The sequence below is a fragment of the Odontomachus brunneus genome, unplaced genomic scaffold (genome assembly GCF_010583005.1).
Source record: "Odontomachus brunneus isolate Ranch 3 - 2012 unplaced genomic scaffold, Obru_v1 Obru_scaffold_182, whole genome shotgun sequence".
Taxonomy (NCBI): domain Eukaryota; kingdom Metazoa; phylum Arthropoda; class Insecta; order Hymenoptera; family Formicidae; genus Odontomachus; species Odontomachus brunneus.
In genome coordinates this window covers 228,811-246,011 of record NW_022639632.1, presented here as the reverse complement: position 1 = coordinate 246,011, position 17,201 = coordinate 228,811, and the positions used below count along the sequence as shown (strand labels likewise).

Genomic DNA, 17,201 nt, shown 5'->3' with positions numbered 1-17,201 from the left:
ACGACGACGACGACGATGACGACGACGATGACGACGGCCGGCGACGGCGTTGCGTGCGAGAGTGGCGTCGCGACGCCGGGCGTCGGCGTGGATCTCGCGCGCGCCCTGCAGCGCGACGACGCTCCGCGACGCGCCGCGCGTCGAAAACAATGGCGTCGTCGAAATTCCGATCCAACGGGGAACAGAGAACCGCCCACGACAGGCGCCGCCCCCGGTTCAGAGCATCGGCGGCGGCGGCGGCGGCGGCGGCGGCAGCGGCGGCGGCGGCGGCGGCGGTGGCGGCTGTGCCGGGGGCCGCGAGGCCACGTCAGGGAACGCGTGCGGAGTTGCGCCGCGACGCGCGGTTGCGGTTTATCCCCACCGTCGACGACCGGTGAACACATCGAGCCGCGGCCACGCCAGGACGACGTTGCTCCACCCAGATGCACGTTATACCGCACGCTCCTGGTCGAGAAGCCTCGTCCGGGGTAACGTTGCCCGGAGGCAAGGCAACTGCTGGTCGACTCGTACCGGACGGGAAAGGGAGAAGAGCGCGATGGAGGGAGAGAGATAGGGCGAAAGGACGTGGAGCAGGAGGGGACGGGGCCGGCAAAGAATGAGGAACGGAGACGGTGAGAGGCGCGGCGGAGCAGGGACAACACCGAAGGGAGAGACGGTGTGTGTATGAGGGAACGCGCTTAGGGGTGGGGTGCGCCGAAATCGTGCGGCAGGGATCTCGGCATGAGGAAAGGCAGACTCTGGTGGTCAATCGGGCGCCGCGCACCGCAGCAGCGACGCGTCACTGCATCCCTGTTTTGGGAGTCGGGCACGTGCTTCTTTCCTCTCCACCGACGCGCACGTTCAACTGCACTCCGGCTCGCAGCAGGTCGTCCGCGTTCGCAGCCAGCGAGGCGCGATAAACGCCGTTAAACCGCCGTGCGGCCGCGCTTCCACGCCCGCGCTACATCGCCGGCCGAGAGAGGACCGTTTCTGGATTTGCTCACACGCATTCTCTCTCACTCTCTCTCTCTGTCTTTCTGTCTTGCCCTCTTCTCTCTTTGCGACTCTGAGCAATAGAGTAATACGAGCAGGTGCGCGGTGTCGACCTCACGTTCACCTCGCGCGCGCGTTCATCCCTCGAACAAATCGCACCCTCTCCAAGACGCAGAGGTACTCCAGACGCTACCGCGGCCTTGAGAAGACGCGGGCTCCGCCGTCATCGGTCATCATCGGTGTCGCGCTCGTTCTGAAGTTGACCGGCGGAACTCCGTTTCGCCACGCGACTCGCAACGGCAGTGTGGATCCCCCGACGACGTGGCGAGCTGCGTTGTACTCTCGTTAAACTGTGCAATTGTAGTGTGTCAGTGAGATCGGCCTGCGGAGTCCAAGCCGCGCGTCGACAGCCGACTCCACGGGGCTCCTCGTCGACGTGGCGGACTGAGAGTGCGGGAGCTTTCCGCGACTCGCGGGAGCCGCGCTTCAAGAAAAAAAGTGCCGTGAGCGGAGCCACGCCGTCGCGGATTGTGCTTTCAGCTGGTGGCTGGATCCGGCCTGACCACGGCCATTCTCGACACGGTATGTTCCCCGCATTCTTTGCTTCAGCACCGACGAAGGAAACGCGCGGCGAGAGATCCTCCCGCGATTCGCCGCCTCCGGCTCGAGGATGCCCGAGTCAAGATTTTTATCCAACTTTTGACTTCAGTATTCGACATTCAATGTCTATTTTGTTACTTTGAAGCTTCTTTTGATTCTATTTAACCTGCTAGCCGACAAGTTTGCTTTGAAATCTACAAGTGATATTTTGTGCGTTTTCTGACCTTTCAGAGGTGCCAAGTAGGAGTTTAGTTTTCATGTATATATATTGTACTATATAATATACTGTATCTACTATATATATATATATATATATATATATATATATATATATATATATCTTATAATATATCGTATTTCTATTATATCTACTATATCTACTGTATAATATGCAGATGTTGAAAAGTTCAGAGGTCCAAAACAGGGCTAAAATTTCGACTCGGGTTGTCTCGTGGACGGGAGGCCCTTTTCTTGCAAACTCGCGACTCCAAAGTCTCCGAAATTCAGAGCGAGACACTTTGCTCCTTGAGGCTTGCGTATGGCTCTCGTCCGGACAATTAATTCACACTCGTAATCAACTCAATACGGTTCAAACGCTTCTCATTAGCTGTAACGCGTAAAGGGGAGCTTTGTTTCGTGCGGCGATGATGGTCGTACGTGTGCACGAGGCGAAGAGAACCGATTCTCCTGCCTTTTTTATTTTTGCTCGAATTGTATTGTTCTCGCGTTTTTAACAAACAAATTGTTCCTCCCTTGCAGCATTCCAATCGGATGCTGTATTCGTAGTAGGAGCTTTTGTATCTTCTCTGCGTCAGCACGTCGTTGATCAGTGGTAGAGTTCAGATCAGGTCTGTGGGAAAAAAATTATAAATAGGCCACGTGAGATTATCGATTCAACAGACTCGAATTTTCGCGTAAAGTACGGTAGAAAAAATTTGCACGTTCGAAAGAATATCACGGCGTATATTAACGGATTTTTTCTCGTCGTCACGAGATATCTTCCTATTAATTTTGCAATTTATATATCCGTGTATCATTTTTATCCGCTTAAGCGCAAGCAGTTTTAGCGATGTCCGATGCGCGTATAGAAAAAACGCGGAAAATATTTACCGCGAAATTATGCACCCGCCGCGCAACGGTCTCTCGCGTACATTTGCAAGTGTACCGTTTCTACACTCAAGAACAATCGATTCCTTCGCAGGTGCGTTTTGTCAGCTTGAGCGCCAGACATTTGTTCTTCAATTCGCTGCGATTATGAGATTTTAATCTCATTTGTGTGTGGCAAGAGCGAAAATATATCTCGTCGCGCCGTCCAAAGCGGCGGTAAAGGAGCGAATTTTCCCTGCAGGATCGTCCTCTCCCCTTCTCTCTTTCTCTCTCTTTCTCTCTTCCACTATCTATAGAAAACTGTAATAAACCGGAATAGACGTAATAACTTGGACGCGCGCGACGGCGCGACGGTTAGCTACAAATTGCGCGTGGCACAATGGCATTGTTAACGCCCGGGTACCTCATTATGATCGCGAAAAAAGCTGTCGATTGCGAGCGAAATGCGTCGGGCTTGTTTAACGAGAGAGCGTGCGAGGCAATATCGCGGTGTCCTTTATGGCAGCCTCGATTCTTTAACGCCCAACGGACGCTCTGATTTACGCCTCTGATCTCGTTCTAGAATTGACTTGAATTGACGTCCCTTCATCTCCTTCCCCTCTAACACCCGTTCTCGGGAATGAAACTCGCGCGGCGATTGCATTTTACGGTTTTCGCTGCTGTGTCGTTCAAGCGTTCTCGATCGAATATTGCAAATTTGTTACCGTCGAATCGAGGCTCTAATTTATTCCGCGCGCTTAGCGTACTCGGATTATTCTTTCTACTCGCGGAGATCTCGAGGAAATGGATTGCAGCGCGCTCGCGTTCTCTCTCGCTCGCACTTGTATTTTTTCGAGGATAATTATGAGAGGAGCGCTAAACGATTTTTCAGCGGAAGCGCCTTTCACGTGGTCGCGCGATTTCCCCGTGTTCCAACTCTTCTGCATCCCTCTCCGGCCTGTATGTTTATTCGAGAGAAAAAGAGAGAAAGAGAGAGAGGCGTAGCCATTATTTTTTAAACGGGGGGAGAAGCAGACACGTTCAGCTTATTGAAAGTGATACAATCTCGGAAAATAACAGATGTCTCCTCGAGTGCTTGACAAAGAAAGCTCTCGCTCGTACCTCGGAGATTTCGTGAAAAGCCCTTTGTCGTGCCCGAAGCGCCGGAGGGAAGGAGAACACAGGGCTCGAGAAAAATCTTAATCTCAATTATTTACTAATTCCGCTCTCCTCCCTTCCTCTATACACATCGCGGGTCGTCAGTTAAATCGACTCGTGTCTGCGCATTTTGTATTTTTCTTTGCGCGACCTTCTTTTCTTTGTTATTTTATTTACTATCCGACGTACTATTGGCGTTCTATCTCACCTCATATTTATATTAAAAAAAAAAATGTTTAGTATCTATAACTATAATCACATAAAGAAATAATTACTATAATTATTTCTCTTAATATCCTCTACATATAAGTACTACTTAATAATACCAAATGCTTTCTTAATATACCATAAATTATGGTTAAGAAAACTATTTTTTTTATTAAATTCTACTACAATATTCGCGATAATAACCTCATATGCTTGTTATTATTACTTTTTTGCTACAAAAAATATATTTGGGATAAAAAATAACTATAATTTCGTTTAGATCGACCATTTTTTCCCCTTAATGTACGTCCGTTTAATTAATCAAATTATTAACGAAATTACCAAAAAAACTTTCCAGGCCACTGGCTTGAATTCAAGACTACGAAATAATAAAAGAGACAGCTGATACATTTCTATATATATAAGAAGATATATCATTTTATATACGCGGAAAACAAATCTCAGTTCGCGGAACCAGATGAAAATTTGGCAACGTAACTGATATCATTGTTATCGTAACTGGAAGCATTTGTCTGAACATTCAGCTGTATTAAAAGTTGGTTGCAATAACACTGAGAACAATGGACCGATTAGAAATATTCCTCTCGCAGGATATATAATATTTTTGAGAACAAAGTTCCTCTTCTACTCCTTGTTCTTATCAAACAACGGAAATTCAATTATACTAACGCAATTGTTTTTCCCGTGTAGCTTGCTTGGTCTTTTATGGTTTGATTACTTTGATTATAGTTACACACGGGTAAAACAGTATGGTAGACCCATGCATAAATCTGGTCGCGCCAACCAGATTCAATACTGAATCTGATTGGCACGACCAGATTTATGTGTGGGCCAGACATGCTGTCTTTCCCGTATAGATGTATCATTTTGCAATTTGCTCACGCGGACTCAGCGGTCATTTGTATGCATCTACGAAATCTACGGCCAAGGGCCGGGAGGGAAAGAAGAGAAAAGAAAACGATTAATCTGCGCATCCGATACAAATTAGCGCGACGTAGTGAGCACAGGTTTATTACCGACGTTCTAATTGGCGCAAAATTAATGCATCGTGCTTAAACTTGCGTCTTTCGCGCTTGACGAGATGCAGGTCGCCTGCGAGATATTCCCGCTTTTGTGTGTCCCGGCAAGGTAGCGCGAGTCGTGTCGTTTCAACGAGACTAAACGCAGCTCGTTTCTCAGATCTCCGTCGCGTTCTGCACGTTGTTGTCGCTTGGCTGTCCGGGGGTAGTTCTGAGGCAGTAATTTCGTTGGCATTTCATCCCGCGCGTCTCACTACTTGGAAGTCCTCGGGAGTCCCGGTTGAAACGGTCCACTGTTTCCTTACTCTGTCTCCTCGTATTTTTTTATTAATTAACAATGCAGTGTCATGCAATTACCGTCGCCCGGCTGGTTAGCGGTCTTCGGCGCGAAACTTTGTCATTGTCAGAAAGAGCTCGAACGATTTGACGATAAATGTAATCGTAAAAATGATCTAAGCAGCTCTCGTGTTACGAAAGCGTTGTATAAACGCGAGTTGATTTTATTTAGATTTCATTTAAAGTTAAGTCATTCAAACATTGCAAATCATCACACGACGCGAGATACAAACTAAGCACTCGCCATTTCCAGCTGAATCCAGCGGAGAATTTTAGCCCTACTTTGAACTTTCCAACATATTCTGAAGTATATTCTGAAGAATCTGAAGTGTGTATATATGTAATACACGTGAAGATTGAAATCTTACTTGGCGCCTATAAATGGCAGAGAGAGAATATTATAGTTTCTTTTCATATATAAAGATTCTTTTTAATTTTACTATGTTTTTAATAATCTATATATAAGAAAATAGACCGTCAATAAGATTTGACTTGCTAAGAAACAGCAAATATCGTCAGAAATATAACAGATTTCACTAGAAACATAGTAAATGTTTTAACATCAGTACATTTCAATACAGTAAATGTTTTAACATCAGTACATTTCCAAGATATAAGCAGCGCATAGGAAATGAAGTGAATTACTGCAGAATGTTTATCTATTCCTCGAGTGCAAGGTCCTACAGTGATTTTTACTATAAAATTCCCTCCGTATAGGTTATAAATAGAATGAGAAAAGAGGTTAATATAGGTTTTAGACTATCAGGATGGATACGTCAAGTGGAATATAGGGTCGAAAGTAGGATTCAAGTGTCGACTCGGGCAGTCATGTGCACGCGGGATACAAAAGACATAGGAAATCATACAGAGATCGCGGCACCAGCGAGGAACGGTTTCGAAACGTCGAGTGCACGTCGATACGCGTAAAACAGCGCGGATCGAATGATTTATCCGTCGCCTCCACGCGGAGCCGCGTTTTGACAGCGACTCGATCTAATCGAGGATCTGCGGCGACAAGAGGTACGCCTCACCTGCCGCTCCCTCCCGCGCGCGTTTCTCCGAGCAGCAAGAAGCAGTGTCCCTCAAGCGAGCTGTGCGACCGTACGCGGAATGATCTCGCGGCCGGGCAAGTTTAACGATCCTCGCCGCTTTACAGCTTGCACTTTTCGATCCGACCCAGCCGCGTATTGATGTCCCCGCTTCTCCCGCCGTCGGCCGTCCCGTGGCGTTAGCCGCGCGTTATGGGCCTGAAAGGAGCTAATGATCTAGCGCGAGCCGCTGCCGAATGACAATTAACGCTCGTCGTGACGCGCGCCGACGCGATGATTAACCGTGATGAGACGAGGGCCACGCCGGCGGAATGCGCATAGAGACGCGCTGCGCTCGCGCGCCCACTGAGGATTCCTCGATCGTCAGGACGACGGTGATGATGATGACGATGATGATGATGATGATGATGAGGATCGTCGGGAGGCGGCGCGGTGAGAAGCTGCTTTCGTCGATTCTGAGAGCCGTGCGCGCGCGACTCCTAGGTGATCCGCCGTTTCTCGCTGGGCGCGAATCCGAGCCGCGCGCGCGTTGAAATCATTCGCGCTAATTACCTCTTCTTTCGAGGACAGCGCGGCGCTTAATTAACGGGAAGCTTTGTCGAAGGATAAACAAGAGCCCGTTCGCGCTCGCAAATCGTATGCGCGCTTCGTGTATAACGAGTGCTACACTTCATTTCTTATGTACATACAAATAACGCAATCTTCCGGGTGGGGTTTTAAAAATAGAATAACGACTGATAAGCAACGCGTTATCTCAAAGCCAAAGTGCACGCACTCTGCCTCTGCCGGTAAATAATGTCGCCAACGTCCGCTTCTCCCCTTCACGCGCACGCGATGATTTATTGTTATAAAATGTGAAATATCGCGCGCGAGACATATATCGGCGTTCTCCGAAATCACCGGCCGATTATCGAGCCGCTTTCGCAATGGAGAAGCGTCGCGGCCCGAGGAAGACCGTCCGATTCGCGTTTAATACGAGATTTGCCGTTCGCGCAAGAGCGAATTGCATCGGCTCGCGCTTACCGTAGAAGCGCGCGGAGGTCGATCTCTTTACTCTCTCGCGCACAGCGCTTGTACATAATTTCCGCCACATCTATTCCCGTTGCGAATTGCGTGCACGCGCGCGCGAGAAGGGGTATTCGCGAGCGAAATTTATGCGGGACGTAATCAGCCTTGGAAAAATTCGGAAATTTACCGCCGACACGGCAGTGTTTATTATTTGCGCGGGGTCGCTATTTATTTTTTGGCGCACTTTGAAATTTGCTTTTGGCGAACCAGTTTCGACGGCGCCAATATTTACCGCGCTTCGCGGGCGATAATCCCCCGAATTATGTTCTTTGAAGCCGCGCTGTTTACGCGCGCGCACGGAAGGGTGTGTGCGACGCGGCGCGGCGCGTCGCGTCACGTAGCGTCGCGTCGCGTACGCGCAGCGCCGCGGAAGAGTACGGGGGATCAATCGAGTTTTTCTCGCAAATTGCCGTGAATTTATAAAATCATCGCCGGAGCGCGCAGCGCGAAATTATCGCGCGACGGTGTCGCGACGCGGCCCGGCAATCGTTAACATCCGTCCGCCGTCGGCCGCCGCCGCCGGGCGCCGCGACCGCCGCCGTCGCTGCCGCCGCCGCCGCGCCGCGCATCGACGGGCCTTTTTTCCGCCTATCGCCAAGTAAAAAATCCGCAATACGATTAAGAACGACGCGCGGGATCGTCAATCGAAGCGCGCCCGCGTCCCCGTTAATAATCCACGCTGCCGACGTTACGTTGTTACGCGCGAAAATTGCTTTTTGATCGCGCTCCCCGCGCTAAATAATCACCGTGCGCGCCCGGCGCGATACATTCCCCGCGAGAGAGAGAGTTACGGCATTATCGACGATATTATCCAGCTCCGTTAATATAGTATCCGCGTTATACCATGTTACACGAATTTCAACGTGCTCCCGATCAACATGTTTTTTTCGCCTTTTTTTCCCCCGCTCGCTCTTTCGCTTGCCTGCCCTCTCCCTCTCCCCGCCACCCGCTTTCTGTGGAAACAGCGATGGATTTTCATCCTCCGCATATTTGCCCTAAATACAGCGCGATTATTACGTTCGAGCTTTTCGCCGGAAAAACGAGGCGCTCGAACGAAATTACTCCTCCATGCGCATATACCACGCGTGCCACGCGAACATAAAAAGAAAAAAGAAAAACGTCATTCTAATGAGGATCATATTGTGACTCATCCTGCTCTTCCCAGAAAGCTGAAGTGCAAAAAGGTGAATTTCTCAATAGGGGAGTGCGCCTCTCTCACCTACAAAGCGCGCGCGTCGAATAAGCTCATTAGCGCTGCATCGGCGAGCGATGATTTTATCGGGCTTTATTTTTATCGTATGTGTGTTATAAGTAGTGTAATATATCTATCTCTCCTCCAACGCGCGACGGAGTTGTCGTATGTCGTTCAGCCAACGCGTCCTCGCGGACGTTTCCGCGTATAAATACTGGCAAGCAGCCTCGCGCGTAATCACCTCGGTGCGATGCCAACTCGCCCGCATAGTTTGAGGCGCGTCGAGAAGGTGGAGGAGCGGAACACCACGAGCGGAACTTGACCGAAACCATTCTGGATGATTTTAGCACTGTGTTAGCGTGGCCGGAGGTGGCGGCGGTGGAGACGGCGGCGGAGGAGGCGGCGGAGGCGGCGGAGGAGGCGGCAGCGGCACGGTCGGCGGCAGTCGGCTGAGCCTGCACCTTCGTCCTTGCGGAGGCGGCGGTGGCGGCGTCATCGCCGAAAGTGACAGCGCTCCGGATTACCCGCCGAGCGCTGCGGCAGTGCGGAGCAGGGAGGCGGCGGCGGCGGCGCTGCACGCGGCAAGAACCCTGTTGGGCGCGGGGGTGGCTAACCCTTGCTCGCCCACCCCCGAGCCGCCCTTCTGGAAGATGCCGCATAAAGGTCGGTTCAGTCGATTTATGCTTCTTTTAACTCGGACCAGCGCGAGAGCCGCGAGATGCTTTCCTGTTTCATGGGGATCTCCGCGATAGTTAATTCCCCGTGCTTGTCCGAGTTGAAATCTTAGCCCTACTTTCGATCCGAACCTTTCAACATCTGTACATCCCGAAGGACCAGTATGTTGTGTAACGCACACGGAAACTGAAATACTACTCAGCGCCTTTAAATGGTAGAAAACGTCGCGTGTAAGTTCTAAAAAGGGGAGCTCTCGGCAAAACTAGTAGGTTAAGTCGAATCAAAAAAGGTTGATGTAAGTTTCAGAACGAGTGTTCGGAATGAGTGTTCAATGAAATACCGAGGTCGAAAGTAGGAATCCGAATTTCGACTCGGGTGAGACTTCAGAAGTTTCTCGCTGTCAATTGGCGAACTGTCATTGACGATTACTTTGCTGATGTCACACGCAAGACTGTGCACAGAAAAAGAGAACGTTCTCGTTTGGAAGGTGTCTTTATTTTTTATATATTAGGCTTCAAGTTAGATTACGTAGCGTTAAACAAAGTTATGTTGCTTGCACAGAAATATATTTTATATGATTCAACGAAAAGGAAAACCTGTAATAAGAAGTAAATATTTTGATTAAAATTATGATCTAATAAACAGATATTTCTTAACGCAAGCATATTTTAAACACGCTGTTTGTAGTAACATCACAAAGTATTCGTCAAGTGTTGGCATGTTATATTCAGTATTTCTGTCCATCTGGAGAATTTTCGCTGTACACAGAAAAAAGGACATTCTTGTTTAGAAAATATTTTTATTTTTAACGCGTTAATTTTCAAGTGAGATTGCATAGCATTAAACAAAAATAATGAGTTACTGGCAAGAACATATCATATATAATTTTATATAATTCGACGGGCCAGAGAAGAAAATCCTGTTCTTATTATTCAAAAATAATCTTTATTCACACACTATGAAAAGCACAAAACGTCGGATTGAGATGTTTTTAAATATGTGTTATGCCATGTTACTTTATCCACTTAAAACTAGTATATTCAAATTAACAATCACTGTTTCATATATAAAACAATCATTGTTTCACACATAAACAATGATATACAATTTTGTTCGAAGAATTTTATTATCTTAAGTTTAAACAATTTGTGGAACTGAATATAAAATGTATTGGTGCAAGTAACTTATCTTCGTTCAACAGTATATAATCTTATTTGAAGATTAACATGTCAAAGATAAAAATATTTTTCAAACAGAAATATTTTTCTTATGTTGTCCTCTGTGAAGAATATCCTCTGTGCGAGTAATTCAGAAATAGATTTATTGATGCAAATTACCAGGGCGGTAATTATGAGTAATTTATTCTTATTAAACAAATGGAATAAAAACTTCGTCTACAGACGAAGAAACGTATTGCTTACAAAAAAAAGAGACGTATTGCATCGTGATGTGTTTTATTTTGAAATACTTGATTACTTATAGGTACTCCCGCTACAATTGTGTGATAAGTTTACTGTCAATCATCAAACATTACATGTCAGTAAGTGTATACAGAATACACGTGATAAAAGCGTGAAAAAGAGGACATTATGATAATTGCTTGTGGGAAAACCCGCTGTCATATCAACGACAATAGTATGTCACAATGGAATAAAGCGAATGTTTGAGCGAGTTCTTAATACCGAATTCGATTCGCTTCGCAACACCGATTCCCCGCTATTGCATCAGTTCCGCGAACGCGCGCGATAACAAAAAGTTGACATTTCCTTTAAACTCCCACACGCTGCATTTTTGCGGGGATTCCAATTATCACGGTCGCCTGCGAAGTAACGCGATGTCGCTTGGCGGACCTGCTCGTTGTAGAAAGAAGCGACTCTCGACCTATTCTCTCGCCCTTCTAACTTGGCTGTAATCAGTTCGCGGAGGTTCATTAACCCGCAAGAATCGCGCGTTTTATGATTCCTGATTGAATAATTTAAGATCATTCACTTTCGATGATCCTAAGAGACGAGAAAATAATATCACAAGAACAAAACGTCGAAAGAGACACCACAACATTACATTTCGCAGATACAAAAGATATCGTAACGACGCATTCGAGAAAATATCGCAGTAGAAATTGTGTCCAAATTGTATTTATTCTTACATAATGTTTCGCGTTTACATATTGAAAATGTACAAAATATATCGAATTTAACATATTTCGTATGTCCCTATTTATTAATTCTAACTTTTGTATAAATTTAACACGGGGAAAATATGTAAACAAATAACAGAAATAACATACCAAAAATTAATATAAAAACACTTGGGCACTATTTTGTTATCTTAACTTAGAAATGGTGAATATAAACTCAAAATATATAGAATAGTAAAATAACACGGGTACGTTAAAAATTTAACACAAATACTTTTACATGAATCGACTTCAGCACAAATAAATGTTTTTCACCGTGCAGTATAAATTACTGAAAAAATAGCAAATTTGACGATCTATCTGGTGTACGATAAAAAAAAAACACTCAAGTAAATAATTTCGCGGTAAAAAGTCAAACGTGTACAATATCTTTGAGCAAATATTAATTGTAACTTCGGTCATAATCTTGTATGGTCCACAGGATTACAGAAAATTTTGTTGCAATTTTTACAATATTTTCCGCGTGTACAGAGACCGCCACTTCGCAACAGACTTGCCTTCGTGATTGAAAGTTTTCTCAAGCGGGGGTGAATAATTTCGATCGGGTGGTCGATGCCCTTCCAGCGAAGTCGCGACCTTCGCGATGAGTTATATGTAGAGTTATATATAGGTAGAGGGGGCGAATAAATACGTTTACGCTTATGGGCTTAGGTAGGCTCGCGGTTACCCCCGGGGGTTAGTCGGTAACCCGACACGCCTTTGGCCGGCTTCTGTCGGGCCAGCGGCCCCTTCGCCGCCGACTCCGACGGAGCGAAGGGTGGAGGCCCTCTTGCACCTCGAAAGATTCGACCCTATAGCGCATGTCGCGCCGCCACACCCGGCGACAATCGGTTAGGCTGGCTTCCCTTCCTTTTCGTGCTCGACGATACCGCGGGGATGCTTACACCGCCAATTTGTCTCGATGCAACGTAATCTTTCCCCGGTCGCAGTTACCTACGCTCCTCCTCCACGGCGGAGCCGCGGGGTCGCGTTACGCGGGCTCATGGTCCATGCGAGCTCATAATGGGACTTACAGGAGGGTAAGTGCTTCTCTCAGTCTCTCTCTCTCTCTCTTTCTCTCTCTCCTTCTCTACAGCTCTCTCGGAGCATTTGAACAAAGTGTATCTGTAAGTGTATATGTGCGTGCAGCTCCAAGGCGGACAATGTCGCGTGGCACGAGCGCGCCCCTCTTTCATTCGTCCAACCAGCAGTCTGTCTGTTCTCTCTTCCTTCTTCCTTTGTACGAGTGTGTACCACACGTATACGCACGCACACGCAGTGAAAAGAGGGCGAACTCTCTCTTACTTCGGTTCTCCATAAAACCCCACGGTAGTTCGAATCAAACAGCCGATTCACGCGAAAGCGCTTTATTTCGCTCTCGTCGCTATGCGAGATTTGTTAATGGTTATGGGCGCTGGGGGCCCGCGCGCGCGCGAGTTGGCTATGGGCGTCGGGATCGGATCTCGCGCGTGCCAGGACTCGGAGGCTGCGGAGATTATCTGCCTCCGCTTCCAAGGGGGTAATAAATGTCGGCGGTGCGGGATTATCCCCGCGACCAATCAATAGGCTACGGCTCGCAATACGTCCGCGAGGCACGCCGATAACTTTCGCTCGTGGCTAGATATACTAGTCTATATATCGTGGGGGGCTTCGAATCCGCTGCCAGTTTGGTCCTTCGATCCGTGTGGCAGCCATACTTGCGAGGAAGGACACGTTGCTGAAGGGTGTGCCATTTGCAGAGAGAGATTCGCAGAGAGAGAGAGAGAGAGAGAGAGAGAGAGAGAGAGAGAGAGAGAGAGAGAGAGGGGGGGAGGGGGAGAAAGAGAGAGAGAGGAGAGTGACCGCGTGAATCCTCGGGTATTTCGCGTACGAATAGCCGTTAATTAATCCCGTCGTGATACGTTTCGCGACTCATCCTCGTTAAGCGAACGATATTTGGTCGGGGATAACTCGTTTCGTAAGCGCGGAGGGTTTGAAGATCAATAGAATCTCGGTGACACAATTGAGAGATCAACGTGCGATGGATATGTCGGTCGATGGATTGCTCTCGCGATATTAGAGAACGTTCTTTCTTCGCTGTCAGCCGCGACCATAATTCGTCTCGTATATGTCGCGCGTTCGCACGAGCTTCAGTTTCGCGGTCCGTTAACTGGCAGCTCGTTTGCCGGCGCGAGATTTACGCAACCACGCGGCCGAGATTATTTCGCGTTATTTCGCGTTATTCTGATGGCGCCGAGGATCTTGTTATCGAGTAAATCGCAACAAGCGCAAACATACGAATACCAGCCCCGCGGCCATGAATTCTCGGTATTTACTCGCGAAGGGCTGCAGGGAAGATACGCGACGGACCGCCTTACACACGGTGTCAATAATAACGGGCGCGGTAATGAGTATGCGCTGTTGGAGATGGTGGCTGCTAATACCGCGCCGCCGCCTCTTAACACCATCCGTAATGAATTCGTCGCTCGGAAAGCGCGTGTGCTGGAGAGAGAGAGAGAGAGAGAGAGAGAGAGAGAGGGAGGGAAAAAGGGAGAGGGAGGAGAGAGAAGAGAGAGAGGAGAACGCGCTCTTACCATGATTCAACTCATTAGAGAGCGTATGCCTGGCACGCTATCTTTGATGTAGCTGAAAGGCGCGCACAGATGAAGCTCTCTCTTTCTCTTTCGCTCTAACTCTATCTTTCTCTTGCTCTCTCCGCGATGTCGTGAGTTTATCGTGAAACGCTCGGAGGCTACGCTGCGCCGCGCCGTCGCCTGCTCATCCTTCCGAATCTACTGACGTGATAATAACATTTAGCCGGTGACACTCGACAAACGCGTCGGCTGCAGAAACGCCCGACCAGCTGTTATGCCGCGAGCAGGTTAGCCTGTCATCGGAAATAAACGCGGCCTGATCTTGTAAATATTCGCCGCGGGCGATATAATATGTTAATACTATAACGATAATGTAACGACGACTCCGGGTGGAATGTCTCGAGCTTGTCACTCTCCTTCTAAATCATCCTTTCGTTATTTCATCAATAGAAAAACGGACCTTGGAACATTTTCTTTTTTCCACTTTTTAAGGGTAAACTAGTGCAAGTAGTCTGTAAAAATTAAATTATAATTTATTCTTAAGCTATATGTATGAATGAGAGATATGATATGATCTATATTATATATTACGGTCGTTTCATTCCTTCTTCAAAATTGCGTTTTTACTTTTTAATGTTCCATTTAAGAGAACGTCAATCGATGTTTTAACTAAAAGAACAGCATCCAAAATCATTATATATTATCTGTTATTTCTTATTATTTGATTCTTGTTATTTGTTTTTGCATTCCATCTTAAGCGACGGCATGGCGAGACGGTCGCACCTTCATCGGAAGCCGCACGGTATTAGCTTTTGAATGCTACTTTATCCCATGTCGCTACGACTTTTCTACGTCGAGGAATCGACGGGCGGCGAATCCTTTGACGGGGACTTTGAGTCCCGACGACAATGTTACACGCCGTACTTTGAATTGAACGCGTTACCGCCGCACGAGGGAAAGGCGTGAAGGCTACAGCGCAAAAGTGTTACTAGGCGCGCGGCACTACCTGCCGTTTGCGGAATGACCGTCAATGTCACGATGCGCTGAAAAAGTAGATGGTCGACGAAAAATTAACGTAGAAACGTGAAACGCCTTCCTCCCCTTCCTTTTTTCGGAGTTTTACGCAACAATGTGTGTTTATGGCGTATGCTCCGATAATAACACGCGTATACAAAGTGTTTAACCCTACAGTCGTACTGCCACCCTAAGTGTTTAACCCTATAGCGCTACTTTTCGAAAACGAGTCGACGCATGGGATCTTGAGAGATCCTAATATAAAAAATTATTTTATATCTTTTATGTTGAGAAATATTTTCTTTGTTTAATTAGGTTTTTGAGTTCATGTAAAATATAAGAAAAGATTATTTTGGATATAATATTCTCTTAAAGACCCCATGCGATAACTATAGGGTTAATGCAAGTCGTGCAAAACTACGTAGATAGAGCACGTCAATTTGAGCCCGAGGAGCCTTGACATTCTGCAAACAACTACGTGAAGTTTCGAGATAATAATGAAACAAAACTGATGAACCAGAGAATGCGATGTTGTAGGACGAGCTCTACAGGGTGTCTGACGCAAAACCACGTATGAAAGTAGAGCATATCAACCTAAGCATATCAACACGAGGAGCTCTGGCATTCTGCAAATAACCACGTGAAGTTTTGAGATAATAATGAAACAAAACTGATGAACCTGATGTTGTAGAACGGAGTCTATAGAGCTATGTGTCTGACATAAGAGGCATAAAACCACGTATGAAGGTAGAGAATGTCAACTTGAGCACAAGGATTCCTGGCATTTTGCAAACAATTACGTGTGTGAAGTTTCGAGATATTGAAAGAAGAAGATTGGTGAATCAGAGCGTGCGATATTGTAGGATATGACCTCTGTTAGCGCAAGATCACGAAAAACAATAGTTTCCGCGTAGCTCGTATCCTTACTTTGCTTTCAGCTGTCAGCCGATATCCATCCATGCTACACTGATGGAAAAATTACCTTAAAATATGAAATATTTCTTTGATGGGTGCCATTAACATATTTACTTAAATCTAATTCTCTTTATTTAAATAAAATATTGTTTACCTGATTTAAGTAAACAATATTTGGTTTAAATAAAGAGAATTTAGATTTAAATCAATATGTTAATGGCACTCATCAAAGAAATATTTGTTGATTTTAAGGTAATTTTTTCCTCAGTGTAAGAGATAGTCGCGTTTCAGTCATTTTCGATGTTGTGCTTATACATATGGTTGTCTGACATAATATAAAAAACTATATGTGAAGAAAGAGTATGTCAATCTGAACACAAGAATCCCTAGCATTTTGCAAACAATCACGTGAAATTTCAAGATATTTAAAAAAGATTAGTGATTAGAACGTGCAAACTTGTGGGACAAGCTCTGTTAACGCGAGATCTCATCAAAAATAACTGAAATGCGACTGTTTCTTGGCTTGCGATATGTCGAGAAACAATTGTTTCCGCGTCGTTTGCATCCTTACTGCGTCTTCAGCTGTCACGGAACGTCCATTCATGCTAAGAAGCAGTCGCGTTTCAGTCATTTTCGGTGAGATCTTGCGCTTATAAAGCTTATCCCACAACATCATGCGTTCTGGTTTGTCAATCTTCTTTTATTAATATCTTAAAATTTTACATAGTTGTTTGCAAAGTGCTAGAGTCCTCGTGCTCAGGTTGCTCCACTTTCACACGTGGTTTTATATGTTTTACGTCAGACACCCTATATGTGCACGATTGAGTCACGTGATACCGGAATAGAAATATAATTAGTCGCCCTGAATCAAAAACTAGTAGCTAGTTAGTACAGTCTATATTTAATTTTCTAGCTCGTCAATAATCAGTTATTGGTTGGTTATTCACTGAAATATAGAATCGGGTTTGTAGTCTAGCCGCTACATATCATATACGATAGAATAGATGGCGCTTTGTTTATTATAAAATACACAATTTAGCTATTATATCATCACTAGCATTTTAAAATTAAGCAGCAAATTAAAATTAAGGTGCATTAATTTCATAAAAATCGCAGAAAAGGCAGAATAGAGCGTAATAT

The 17,201-nt window shown here is 46.1% G+C and overlaps 1 protein-coding gene across 2 annotated transcripts in view; it reads left to right on the top strand.

Moving 5' to 3' along the window:
• Window positions 1-9,146: 9,146 nt before the first annotated feature.
• The window catches only part of LOC116851622 (paired box protein Pax-6-like), a 47,972-nt gene continuing 39,917 nt past the window's right edge, over window positions 9,147-17,201 (top strand). For both annotated transcript variants that reach the window (XM_032831234.1, XM_032831233.1), the window contains exon 1: window positions 9,147-9,371. In XM_032831234.1, coding sequence (XP_032687125.1) covers window positions 9,359-9,371 — 13 coding nt within the window. In that variant the 5' untranslated portion in view covers window positions 9,147-9,358. The remainder of the gene's footprint in view (window positions 9,372-17,201) is intronic.